The sequence below is a fragment of the Centropristis striata genome, chromosome 1 (genome assembly GCF_030273125.1).
Source record: "Centropristis striata isolate RG_2023a ecotype Rhode Island chromosome 1, C.striata_1.0, whole genome shotgun sequence".
In the NCBI taxonomy this organism is placed as follows: domain Eukaryota; kingdom Metazoa; phylum Chordata; class Actinopteri; order Perciformes; family Serranidae; genus Centropristis; species Centropristis striata.
The window spans coordinates 30,127,456-30,141,441 of NC_081517.1; the positions used below are offsets into that span (position 1 = coordinate 30,127,456).

Consider the following 13,986-nt stretch of genomic DNA (forward strand, 5'->3'; position numbering starts at 1 on the left):
TGGCGGAAAATCCAATATGGCCGAAAAACCCCATTGAGGATGCATTGAGCTCGGATTGGCCCAAGGGTTCCAGTGATACATCCTTTGTGAAAAACAGATGAACGGGTCAAAAGTTAATAAACATTCAACTTGGACCTGTTGGTGGCGCTAGAGCTCTTGAGCTAGTGTTGCCTACACAGTATCACCACTTGAACCCAAGTAATGGGTGGTCTGCTGTTAAATTATTACAATATTGGGGAATTATTACATTATCAGGACTTGCGAAATGAAGGCTAACCTGATAATGTAATAACCTCCCATTAATGTAATACTTTATTACATTATTGGTAAAAAAAAAAAAAAGTGTATTACATTATTGGGAAATGGATTTTATTACATTATCGGGAAGTTATTACATTATCAGGTTTTATTACATTTTCAGTGGACTCAAGTGCAGATTTTTATTACATTATTCGGGGTTATTACATTAACAGGAATTTATTACATTATCAGGTTCTACAGGGGGCTTGAAAGTATTTTTTAGATAGAAAAGGGGGGCCCAGTAGAAAAACTTTGGGAACCACTGGTCTAATGTAAGTAATGTGTTATAGTAATGAAAAGGGAAAATACAGTTACACAGTATACGTCTAGGAGGCGCTGTAAGACCTACAGGGACGCGTCACGAACGAAAGACTGACTTCGGTAAACATCGTCATCTGTCGGTATCTGAGACTCGGTCGGTCAAGGATGGAGGAAGAGGCACGCAAGCTTCTCGAGGAGGGAATAAGGAAGAAATTGGTCAGTCCTGGTAAAGGAGAGCTATCGACCTTTCCCAATGGAACAAAGGTAAAACTACAGTGTGTCGAAGGTTGAAGCGGTCGAGTCCAGTCCTCTGAATTAGTTTAATAAATGCGACGAAGCACGTTAGCTAGTCTCGCATAGCTAATGCTATCACCAGCTAACACATAAGACTGCCAGTTAGATTAATGTTAACGTAACACCAGCGGCCATCCGCTTATTTACAGACACAGTTTATGAGCTTTGCTCCCTTTAAGGTGATATAACGTTAGATTTGTTTCGGGCTGGCTGTGTTGTGTTTTCTTAGCCGGGTTACATTTTTTCTCATTTTTTTCATCTGGTGACTAGACGGGGGCGGGACAGGATGGCATGTGTTTATAAATGCTGATTGGTGGGCATACTACGTCAATCAATTTCCCATTGTCGTGATTGGTCAGAATATGAAGGAGCGAAGACGCTGTCTAGGCCTGTCAGAGAAGTACAGTATGCTCTTTTGTTTCTAGTAAACAAGCTGCATCGATCCTGTATCTTTAAAGGGTTGGTGTCAAGGCAGCTGTTTTAATCGAGTAGTTCTATTGATTAGTGTTTTAATGTTGTCTCTGTTCTTCCTGTTTTTAATTTTTTTACCAGGTGGTCTTTCACTACCGCACCAGCCTGTGTGATGGCACAGTGCTGGATGACTCCAGAACCATGGGGGGCCGCAGCAAACCCATGGAGCTCATCTTGGGCAAGAAGTTTAAACTGGCTGCGTGGGAGAGAGTGGTCATCAGCATGAAACAAGGCGAAATTGCAGAATTTACCTGTGACACTAAGGTTAGTGAGATGGTCATTTGGGATGGAGTTGTAATATTGTTCTCCGTGAGCACTGACCATTTCTGTTCCCCCCTCAGCACACAGCACTGTACCCACTCGTGTCCCAGTCCCTAAGAAACATCAGTGCTGGTAAGGACCCCCTGGAAGGCCAGAGGCATTGCTGCGGTATTGCCCAGATCCACTCCCACCACTCTCTAGGACACAAGGACCTGGATCAGCTTCAGGCCAGTCCACAGCCACTTGTGTTCATCATCGAGCTGCTGGAGGTGAGCAGGCAGCTGAGAGCCCACAGTTGAATATTAATCATGTTGGGTTTTTTTTATTGGATTGCAATCAGGGTGATTCATGCGAAAACATTGTTGACTTTTATTATAATTATATCACTTGTGATAAGTAAATGGCTATTCAAGTGTACTCAGTTCTGCCTTTGTGCCTCTTTCAGTATACTGATAAAATACAACAATTGAACCATTTAATTGAAAAAAAATAAAGCAAATTACTTACATTTCATTCCTTTTATTCAACAAAATAAACATTGATAAACATTTGTACTATAAAAGAACGGTGCAGAATTGTGCAGCGCTACACGTTACTTAGTACTAATAACACCTCTTCAAACAATGCAGACCAATATGACACAGCCACTATTGTCTTAAGAATGTTGATAGTTGAATGAAGTGAAATGTGAAATGAAATATTTAAGGCTCCCACTAAGACAGGATTTATTGCAGGGGTATTGTAATGAATCACATTACATTGTAGAGGCGCATCTTATTTTAACATAATAGAAATGTACCATTAAGAGTTGCTATGTGCTACTAAGAACAGTGTAATCTCCAGCTGTCACTGATCTTAAGTCTCTTTCTCTGCTCAGGTTTTGCCTCCAGGATCGTTCCAACTTGATGTGTGGGCTATGACAGATGAAGAGAAACTGGAGCTTGTGCCTCAGATCCATGAGGAGGGCAACTTGCTTTTCAAACAGGGCAAAATTAAGGAGGCCACAGAGAAGTACTACAATGGCATTGCCTGCCTCAAAAATCTACAGATGAAGGTAAGGGCACAGTTGAATACATGAGAATGAAAATCAGAGGCCTGTACTACAAAGCAGGATTCGCGGTAATGTCTTGTGTCTTCAGGGTTTTTTGTCTTATGGTGGTGCAGTAATATAAAAAGCCTATTGATTTATGCAAAAACTTTTCCAGCTGTCCTTCCTGCATTCAGCAGCTGTATCTGTGTTGCTTTGAATTATACGTCTAACCTTTTTATTCTTGTCTAATATTATAGCTAATATTATAGTTTTCTCTTCACTTGTGAAAGATTGTGGACTTCTCCTTGTTTGAGATTGGTTACATGCTGCAAACACTGCCCCTTTCTTGTGATTGCACTCATAACTAGATTGGGAATCTGTGTGTTCATTTACCAAGTTGATAATTAGTGTTGTGGGAACACTAAGCCTGATTGCAGTTGTTTGGTTAAGTGAAGCCAGATAATGAAAAGATACGCTGGCAATGTAGAACAAGCTTCGTAGTACAGGGTCCAGACCCAATTTTTATATATATATATAAAAAAATATATTTCTGTATCAAATTTTTTTTGTATAAACACTTCAATTTGCAATAAGATGCATTCTCTTACTCTTGCTCTTCAAATTTGGTGTCCCTTTTAAGGAGCACCCAGGAGATGAAGTATGGGTGAAGCTGGACCATATGATCACGCCGCTGCTCCTCAACTACTGCCAGTGCAAGCTACTTGAGGGCCAGTATTATGAAGTCATCGAACACTGCTCATCTATAGTCTTCAAGTATGAGGGTAAGGCTTTACTGTTGGTGCTGTAAACAAACCAGCAGAGAAGAAGTGTTCTGTTGCTTCTGCAGTTTGTAACTGAGGGAACCGCTTATTTGGGATTGGTGCAGATTTGAATAAAGTCTAAACTTGTACGTATGATGTTTAGATTACAAAAATCTACATGAGAAAGAAAAAAAATACTTCACTTACAGCACCCTCCAACACCATCATCAAAACAGCAAATTATCAAATATATTCTTAAGGAATGGTGTTCATCCCTTTAGTAGAGTTTAGAGAATCTATAAGGTTCATTGACAATTATAGCTAAAGTGTGACGGTAACTTTATTCTTCATCGCGACTTTTCAGGTGTAATTTCGTTTTTTTAGCGCATGTTGTGTGATATTTAGTCGATCAGTAATTGTTACAAACTGTATTTGTATTTGAAAAACTAGTACCTTGAGACGGATGGTTTTTCTACATGTCTGTCTGAGGTTCATTTAGATAGAACAAGGGCCTGACTAATGCCAACTTTGCAGGACACACCACAAAAACTAGGTTCACTAGGGGAACTTTACCTGATAGTGTGTCAGGGTCTTTAGCCCCATGTCAAGTTGTTGACAGCCATGTCCTTGGTTCTGTAATTCCCGCATTTATGTGCTTATAAATTTATTTTCCCCCATCTCACAGACAATGTGAAAGCCTTCTACAAGCGGGCTAAGGCCCACGCTGCAGTGTGGAATGAGGTAGAGGCACGGGCGGACTTTAATAAGGTGTTGGAGCTGGACCCCTCTCTGGGACCCTCTGTTGCTAAGGAGCTGAAAGTCATGGAGGACAGGATCCGCACCAAAGAGAAGGAGGAAAAGGGTCGCTACAAAGGCCTCTTCAACTACAACGCACCAGCAGCCACTGCCACCACAGTCAGTCTTGTTTGAGTTTTGTTTCTTTTAATTGCAACTATCTCTTATCTGGCCCCCACATATTCAACATATGCTTATTTTTTAAAGAGATTTTTAGATTTAATGAAGTTTCTGCTCTCCCTCCTAACAGGGTTGAATGTCTCAGTGAGTTGAAACAAGAGGACGCCTGTGAATTTCAAGATGGAGGAGAAACTGTAGACACTGCTGGTGTTTTAGTTTTTATAAACGCACCCAAGCCCTCCATGGTATAAGCAGAATTATTCTCATACACACAAAGTCTCACATATATACCAAGGTGCAATTTGCATTCCTGCCTTATTCCTCCAAGCCCACTCTCTCTTAAAGGTAGTTCAGTTTTGAAGAGGACATGCTGACATTGTCACCCTGACTTCAGTAAAGGTCTAAAATCCCATCATAACCTTTTGGTATTCATGTCCTGGCCAACAACATCATTATTTCAGAGCATCATTGCTTTCAGTCTGAGGGCGCTCTTACTTTTTACTTCAGAAATGTTACACTCTTGGTAGATAACTTACTGACAATAATTGGCTACGTTACCCTGGGCAACATTTTTCAAAGAATTTGCTGCAGAGATTTTTTTTTTTTTTAATTAAATTATGCATTTATCAACTGTTTGTGGAAAGTCATTGTATAGCAATTTATATAGAAAACACTTTTTCCACAGTGTTAGAAATACATAGTTAAAGTATTTTATGCTGTCTTTCTCTGAAATATGAGCAGAGCTGTTGGATAATCCTAAAATTATTCATAATTGCAGCCCAAGAAAGAGTAATTTCAGTGTATTACAGAGAGAACTGCTCTCCCTTCAGAAAACCAAGGAATACTTTTTTTTTTTCACGAGACATCATGTACTCACATCTTCAAATCTGCCTCGCACCGACCGACCCCCTCTTCTATCCTAGTCACAGTGAAAGCACTGAGATAAGCAGGAGATCCTTATCTCCTGGTTGATGTGACTGAGAAACCGAGCTGTCTGTGACAATCATTATATAACACACATGGACTTGTGTTATCTTTGCTTTCTTCTATTTTATTATTGCATATATGTCTGAAATATACCATTGTTTTGTTTTTGTTGAGATGTACTCAGCAAAGCCCTCACTGTCTCCTTCACTAGCTTAGAAAGAGAACTCCGCACTCGTCATGTGAGGCAGCGGGTCGTTGGCCCGACCTGTCGAAAGTGAGAGGTGATTGAGGTTGTGATTATGTAACTGAAAATAAATGTGTTTATCTCTGGGTTTTGAGTTTTCTTTAAATATATTTGTGACACATGATTTGTAGAAAAAAAAGGTATTAAATATTTAAATTAATTGGTAGTTTTCAACAGTTTTCGGCTGATATTCACCTTGTTGACTTCAGACAAGCTGCTGATTGGACAAGACTGTGTGCATGTATGGTTTGTTCATAGATTAAAGTGAAAGAAAATGTAATCTCTGTGGAAATAGTAAACCATCTCTGAGAAAGATGTAGGATAAGAACATTGTATTCCTACCCTTTATATTTTTATGTTCAAGTGTTTTGTTGGGCAATGGAGGGCTATTATACACATGTTGAAAAAAATCTTCCAATTGAGTAGGTATTTGTTAAACAGGCTAAAAAAGTTAAATTTAAAGTAAAATTCAAATCAAATTTTTTTTTTCTCCAATAGGAAGGGCAATCATTGCATCTCTGCTTGTATTAATCCTGTTGAAGGGATGTGGCCTTTAACAGTAGATGGGAATTAATTTCCCTTATGGATTCCAAGTAATAGTACCTTGTGCTTAGAGTCTCTTGTCAAACGGTAGATAAACATCTTAATTTAATTAAAATATTTTTATGAAGGTCTCAAAGTCTAGTGAATCACCAGTTTAACTAGACCATCTACAACTGAATTCCCCTGAGACCTATTACATTTGACAAATGAAAGCCTTTGAGTGTTTTTTTTTGTTATTTAATTAAGATATACATACAGAACTGCAAAAATCTGGTTTACAAAATTTCCATACTAACAAATTGACTTGAGATGTACAGCATTCTTGGGATTGAGAAATGTCTAATCTGTGTTTACACTACAAAAAAATGAGGGGAAAAAAGTGTGGATGGAAATGGGGTATATTCAAGATGCTCAGATTAGCACAAAAAAAATCAGTGGTTGCAGAATCATGTTTGGATTAGAAACTTGGGCACAGGTGCAGCTGGAACAAGGATTTCTTCATTAAAAAAACTTTGTTTTTTTCCCCATTATTGAACAAATACCTTAAATATTCCCATCAATTTTACTGAAGTTTTTCCCACAGCTCAATTTAAAAATATGTTGAACCCCCCCCCCACACCACTCTTATTTCAAAACAGATACAAAACGGCATTTTGCATACACCCCACAGCTCGCAGAAAGTTTGTGCTGAACAGAATCAGTGTGGTGGAATGCAGGGAACAGTGGAGACAAGGAGGACATAATGCACCTATAAAAAGCCATCAAGGAAAGCGAAAAAGGTGAGAGGATAAAAAATGTTTGTAAAACAGACGATGGGGATCTTGATGAAGACAGGCTTCTACTGGGAAAGAGTGAGGAGTGAAGGGAGCTTTCCAAAAGGTTATGTGCGTGCACTTCTCTCCGTCTCTGCGAGGCACTCCCTGACCAGTGCACGGGCATGGATTATACCTGAACAAGACAGACACAGAGTGAAAGGAAGCATTAAATCAACTGTTTGACGTTAATGAGATAAATTGCAAAAATAATTGGAAGCGTTTTCTGTCCTGTCTGACTAACTCAACTAAAAAAAAAATTGAATGCATCCATGCAGCCCTTATTGCTGCGATAACAAAGGGCTGCCCTTAACCAGGAAGACTGCAGGTCAAGTTAAAAAGAGAAAATTGGGTTCAGCTGTCTATCTGAATGTTAAATTAAGAAGACGGACAAAGCAGTTACTGAGGTTACTAATGCATGGGATTCTATTTCAGTCACGCCAGTCCATTACTTCTACATATCTTCATTACTATCCATCAGAACTTAAAAACAGGAGCTGATTAACTGGGCGAGAGTGGAGAGACAAGGTGGACAGGGCACCACAGCCAATCACATAGAGCTGCAACTAATGATTTCACACTTATTCACATGTTTTAATTACCTAAAAATAACAATATTTTACAATAACAATCCAGATCTTCACAGAGTGAATCCTGTCTCAGACCTGCCTTCACCAAATAGTAATGACTGAGGTCAGAGCTCTTCCTTGGGATCCTTCATCTCCATAAAAAAAAAACAAAAAAAACCCACAAAATGTACATTTGTGTTTTTCACAAGTTAAAATATACCTCTCTTTAACCTCTCCATAGCGCTCTTGCTCCCAGCGTATGTAGGCCTGATCTCACGGCTCATCTCCTCGATGACGGACAGTAGCTCACTGTAGGTGGACCCTTGAGACACTTTGACAGGCTGTTTGTGCATTTTCACAAACATGTCATAGGGGAAGAAAAAAAAAATCTATTAAGACTTGTCATAGCTGAAATTTCTCTTCACAAATAATGACAAAGGACAATGACAAGGACAATTTAGTCTCTTTAAATAGAGGAAGGCAAATGGAATCTTTTCAAAATTATACCAAGTAGAACTGCAATTATACTCAATTTAGAGAAAAAAAAATTCTTGCATGCCTACACGATTAACAAATCGAATCCATAAAAACAATTAAATTCTTGATGAAATCAAGTAAATGCCTGCTGCATTTAACAACAGCAAATCTATTTAACATCTGTTTACAACTCTCACACAACTCATGCAGTAAAACTAAAATCCCAAGGTAACACGTGGGAGTATCTGGTCATTTTGGCAGTATAGTGTTCCTTTAACATTGATAACATTCAGTTTTTCAACTGCTGATATCAAAGCCTTTCTACATCATAATGTTGGTTTCATAGCTGTGATGAAGTCCACTTCTATCCTTTCAACTGTTTCAAATAAGTCCATGTGTGTAAAAAAAAAAAGCTTTTTTAAAATTAAGATTTACATGTACTTCATTCATTTAATGAGTCAGGCACCTCATCGTGTAGGTCACTCATATGCCTGCAGCTGCCTGTCCCCAACTGCCTTTCACAGCGGTCAGTATTCACTGTCCTCCATGAATAAAGCTGTTTCAAGGTGAATTAGCTGAAGCAGACTCTCTCCCACTCTCACCGCTTCAGCAAATGAAGGAAAAGTCCTTCATAAAAATCAACCTTATTTCCAAAATAAAAGCCAGTACACTATAATGATTAGCTTTCAAATAGGAGCTGGAGGTGTTCAGCTCACCCTTGGCTGGAGCGTTTGCTTGAAACATTTGTACTTCAAAGAAAACAACAGATGTGCACTTCTTTTTTTTATTTTTATGCCAAGTGGCTGACAAAGCCATAATATCAAGTACATGTACCCTTCAGCATTCACAGATCCACATAATGAAAAAAACATCTTTAAGAGTGTTTGTGGTTTGATTATTGATTTACTTGTATGCACTTGTATTGTATTTACTTGTATTATGTGGAAGTATGTGGAAGGTATAACCAAAGAAAATGCAACAGTGTCAATAACTGAACTGCAGACATACCTGAACAAAGCCCATGGAGGGTGGGCCAAAGTCACTAAAAGCCGGCCTAAAGTTAGATGACGAGGGGAGGGATGGAGAGGGCACAGAGGAGCCTGGACAGAAGAGAAAAAAAGATGCAACACACTACAGCCACAAGCTGTAACACAATAACAAAGAATAAACTTGGCTTCTGAAACATTTAAATCATTCCCAATAAGGTATGAGTAATAACATAAGCCAATTATTTTTGTTTTTACACTGAAGACACCTCAGAGTGCTTTATCACTTGGCCACTCATTCCCATAGTTTGGATTTTTTTAAGTGAGGTTGTATGAGCAGACAGAGGGATTAGCAGTAAGGAAAATGACTGAATGAATGAATGAATGAATGAATGAATGATCAGTTTAAGAGTATGATATATTTAGAACGTTTTCACCGCTTGACCTTACCGTTAGACAGCCATGTATAAGTTAAGGCCCATAGCCCTATGTTCTTGTCAAAGCCACCAGGCTGATTTAACCAGTTATTTGGATTCACAGATGTCATGAGCGGCAACTGACTGCAACTTCTGCAATTTAAAATTAGTGCTTTTGTCAATAGAGTCTGGTGGCTCTGATGAGCACATATAGAACGATTTTGGTTCACCCCGTGTCAACTTAAACAGGGCTGTCTGACGGCAAGTTCAAGCAATGAAAATATTCTAAATATAGAGTACACCTAGACTCATACTGATTTTTTTCAGATTGCTACAATATTTTTTGCTACTGCCCTTTTCCACAGCAGCACATTATAACTTAACTTCTGTGTTGGTACTCCTGCCTGCTTCTCCAAACTGTGGGCATGCTGACTGCCATCTAGTGTAGATGATACACCCACTATGGATAAGGACCTCATACAACTCCACTTCATAAATCCAAATGATCCCTTTAATATATTGATGGTCTTTTGTTTAAGTATTAGTAAGTGTTATCGCAGCATGATGATGATTACGTCTTGTTGCTATCTTTGCTAATCATATAAAAGCTCGACTATTACTGATTTAAATGGTGCCTAGAGTGTCAAACAGAAATATGTCCCATGGTCATGGTGTAAAATGTTTCATATCCATAACATAAAATATCCATGGCAACTGGCAAGTCATGTGTGTCCAACATGAAGGCTGTGTGGTGTTGGACCTGGAGGTGTGTGGTTGGAGCCAGAGGGCGCAGGAGCAATCGGTTTGTAACTCATGGCGATTTCAGTAGGCAGCTCCCCGTACGACGCGCCACTTCCTTCGGTCCCGTCAACCCGGTGCTTATACAGCTTTACTGGTGGTGATGAGCTCCTAAGAGCTAAAGCAGAGAAAACAATCTCAGAATAACCATGGAAGATTAGGTGTGCAGCTATCAAAGCTGTGAATATTGATGTCAAGTATGTTAAATCTTTCTCAAGAGTTACTATATTAGGTTTGTATACACCAGCATGACATAATGAAACACTGCCCATATCAATTCACTGTTTTTCTTTGCACCATCTATGAATACATGTGACTACAGCCAGTATATATTATTCAGGGTTTTTTTTAAATACTATTATATTATTACGCTTATCATCATACTAAATAGCACACCTTCTACTTTTACATATTTGCTGTCCAGCATACCTTGTATATCTTCTGTATACTTTCTATTTTATACACCCTTTTTTAAATAAAAAAATATATATTTTGAACCCTTTTATATTATTCACTGCAATATCTGTGAAATAAAAAATACTCAGAAAAAAAAAATCTGCAATATTAATAAAAATGTTCAATAGCAGCCATGCAAGTATTTTATGTATATAAATGCATGTATATTTGTATATAATGCCTTATTTTTATATGCAAATTGCTCAAACATTCTTTGTAACTCAAACTGCTGTGACGACTGAATTTCCCCACTGTGGGATGAATAATGTCCTATATTATAAATTAAATTGTTCATCGAATGTGTTTTGAGGCTCTATACTAAGACATGTGTTGGTTTTTCCTTTAGTTATTTATAATAAACATAATATACGTGTGACGAGGCGAGAGTGTGAGATGAGGCAGATGTTTATCGCTACAGTCCAGCCCTTTTAATGAAGACAGTGTCATTCAAACCAGGTAAGTTAGATATTGTCACCCTGTTATAATAATCGCCTAACTCATTTTTTCAAGTTCTGCAGGAAACACAAAAAACTTCACCAAAAGTGTAACATATGACATTTATTGATAATTTCACTCAAAAATGCTGTAACAAAGGATGGCTATTGGCATAGTAATAACACTGTGTTTAAATTATGTAACTTAAGAGAAATAAATTACTTAGGCAATTTTTTTGAACATGCCTTTGTGACTTAAGCAAGATATGGTAACACTTTATTTTGAAGGTGTCTACATAAGAGTCACACAAGCCTGTCAGAAACATGACATGACAAGTATCATGAGAATTAATGTTACTTCAAAGTGCCATTAATGCTCATGACACATCCCATGTCATGTTTATGACACGCTCATGTCACTCTGATGTAGACACCTTCAAAATAAAGTGTTACCATATCTTGGTTAAGTCACAAAGGCATGTTCAAACTGAGGATACAGGCAATTTTACCATAGGTGGCCGACGTCATGAGATGATTTAGGCAAAAAAAAACAATTTTGATAAAAAAAATGGCTTAGGCGATTATTTTAACAGTGTGACGATATGCGAATTGCTCAAACATTCTTTGTAAATCAAGCTACTTTGACGACTGAATTTCCCCACTGCGGGATGAATAATGTCCTATATTATAAATTAAATTGTTCATCGAATGTGTTTTGAGGCTCTATACTAAAACACGTGTTGGTTTTTCCTTTAGTTATTTATAATAAACATAATACATGTGTGACGAGGCAGATGTTTATCGCTCCAGCCCCTTTTTATGAAGACCGTGTCAACCTGTCATTCAAACCAGGTAAGTTAGATATTATACCTGATAACTAGTTAGATGTGAATTGTATTTGATTTGTATGTTCGGGTTTAGCTCTTGAAAACCTTTCAGAGCGAGGATTATCTGAAGGTGATCGTCAGTACGAGCAGAGCCAGAGGTGCCGAGTGAAACAAAAGCTGACGTTAGCTAAGAGGAAGGTGCCAAGCTAACTACTACTAATGTTAGCTAGATTAGCTAGCTGTCGCCGGTTAGCATAACAACAAAAGTAGGACGCAGGAAAACAGTCGCGATGCAGCGGTGATATTCTACACACAGACAGTGGACGATGAAAAGGTTATCTACACTTGTGATCATTCAGAAGATTGCAAACGATTGAATCTCGGTGTTTTTATTACCTTTTTAAGGAGACTTAAAAATCCTCTGTGGGAAACGAGTCCTGGCTCTTCCCCTGCCAGTGAGTCTGCGCAGAAGAGACGCGTAGTGAACTAACGGGTTTTTTTTACTTTTCAAGCGTTGCGATTGGATGACGGAGTAATCTATGACGTCTGTTCCAAACGTTTTCATCACGAGGAATCATCACAGCGCCAAACATAAAAGAATAATAATAATGCTAAATTATTCATTATTGAATTTGTATTATTACATTCAGTCTGTTGTACTTAACAATATTAAGAAATACGTGCAAACACTTAGTCTGTTTTAGGAGGATTTCGAAAGGATTTAAGTAAATATCGTCTTCAACTTATTTCTTCTGTATTTGTTTTTAGTATTTATGTTTTTACTTATCATCTTATTATCTTTACTTGTTACATCTGAAAAACTTTGATTAATTAACATTTGATATTTATTAATTCTCTCTCTCTCTCTCTCTCTTTCTCTCTCTGTCTGTGTGTCTCTTAAAGAATAAAAAATAAAATGAAAGGGAGAGATATACACTGCTGAGTATCTTAGCTCATAACAATACATAACAATGTACTAGTTTAGTTATATGTTGTACCAATAATCTGAATATAGAATATCAAATACATGAAGTAAAAAAAAAAATACAATATTTGCTATACAATACAAACACCACGTTTTCCCAATACAAATTAAAGCCTATAAAGATGTGAACAACGTCAAATTTGTTATTGCTTCTGACAGCTGGTTATTCTGCTCACAGTGACGCCCATCTGTATTCACCTCATTGCTGTGCAGCTGTTGATTTGTCATGTGCTGTGCTCGTTTTGCCTGAACACTAAAGATGTTGTGTTACTGCCGATGTTCCAGTGAGCAGGGACAGAGACTGCAGAACTCTGACTCATCTTGCAATTGTTCAGTCACCTGTTGATTTGTGTGAGTTGAATAAGTAGTGCAGTTATGCTGTATAATGAGTCATCAGCTATAATAAGACGATGTGATTAAAACATCGGTGGAGGTCAGCCCTACACACAGGTGTGTATGTATGTGTTTGAGTGAGTGCACTACTTCTACGCTCGTTAGGGAAACATGAGTAGCCCGTATATGTCCTAAAGTGCAACTGACAGTTTATGTCGAAGCTGTTTATGTATTCTGCACTAAAGCTCCATTTTCATGATAAAAGCCTTTACTTTACTTTACTTGCGTTTTAACATTTGATAGATATTATTCTGTCTTTATGTGTCTGTTTTCTACAGAAGACGATTGGGGCTGACGAGAAAGAAAATAATGAAAGATTTTTTGTTTTTATTATACAGGTTCGTACGGAGCCCCTTAAGGGACATTGAAAGAAAAAAAATCGATATCTCGCAAAAGTAGTAAGTAGGTTAAGATAAGGTGTTAACGAACGGCATAACATAGGCCTGCATCAGACAGAATTGTCACATTAACGGCGATTGTTGTTTCAGTACCACGGACAGCTCATGCGTAACAGAAACTGCGCAGATCATAGCCTACGGCAACCAGTTAGTGTGGAAACCAGTAAGGACACAACACCGGCCTTTAATCTTTCTGTTGTCTCACGCCAGTGTTTACTGGTACTGTTTAAGGTTGAGCTGACAGCCGTTGTGAGAAATAAAGCACAACGCGGTCCGAGGCGCAAATATAACGACCACCCGTTACCGACTGGTCCCTCCTCCGCCCGACATCATCATAAACAACACAACTCAGAGTTCCAGGGTGTGGAGAGGCTCATCCCAAACGGGCTGGGTTACAAATACAATTATACATGTATTTCCTTTCTTAC

The 13,986-nt window shown here is 38.2% G+C and overlaps 2 protein-coding genes across 2 annotated transcripts; one reads left to right on the forward strand and one right to left on the reverse strand.

Annotated features, from left to right (window-relative positions):
- The first annotated feature begins 675 nt into the window (after positions 1 to 675).
- Positions 676 to 5,550, forward strand: aip (aryl hydrocarbon receptor interacting protein). Its single transcript, XM_059337670.1, has 7 exons — positions 676 to 825; positions 1,408 to 1,590; positions 1,668 to 1,856; positions 2,465 to 2,641; positions 3,258 to 3,399; positions 4,064 to 4,293; positions 4,424 to 5,550. Exons 1-7 carry the CDS (start codon positions 727 to 729, stop codon positions 4,427 to 4,429), a joined length of 1,026 nt encoding a protein of 341 aa, XP_059193653.1. The 5' UTR covers positions 676 to 726; the 3' UTR covers positions 4,430 to 5,550.
- Positions 5,551 to 6,228: 678 nt separating this feature from the next.
- Positions 6,229 to 12,246, reverse strand: cdk2ap2 (cyclin dependent kinase 2 associated protein 2). The gene is made up of 5 exons (XM_059337685.1): positions 12,179 to 12,246; positions 10,028 to 10,183; positions 8,874 to 8,965; positions 7,609 to 7,729; positions 6,229 to 6,955 (listed from the first exon to the last, which is right to left on the reverse strand). The coding sequence occupies exons 2-5, from the start codon at positions 10,080 to 10,082 to the stop codon at positions 6,888 to 6,890; spliced, it is 336 nt and encodes a 111-aa protein (XP_059193668.1). The 5' UTR covers positions 10,083 to 10,183; positions 12,179 to 12,246; the 3' UTR covers positions 6,229 to 6,887.
- Positions 12,247 to 13,986: the final 1,740 nt, after the last annotated feature.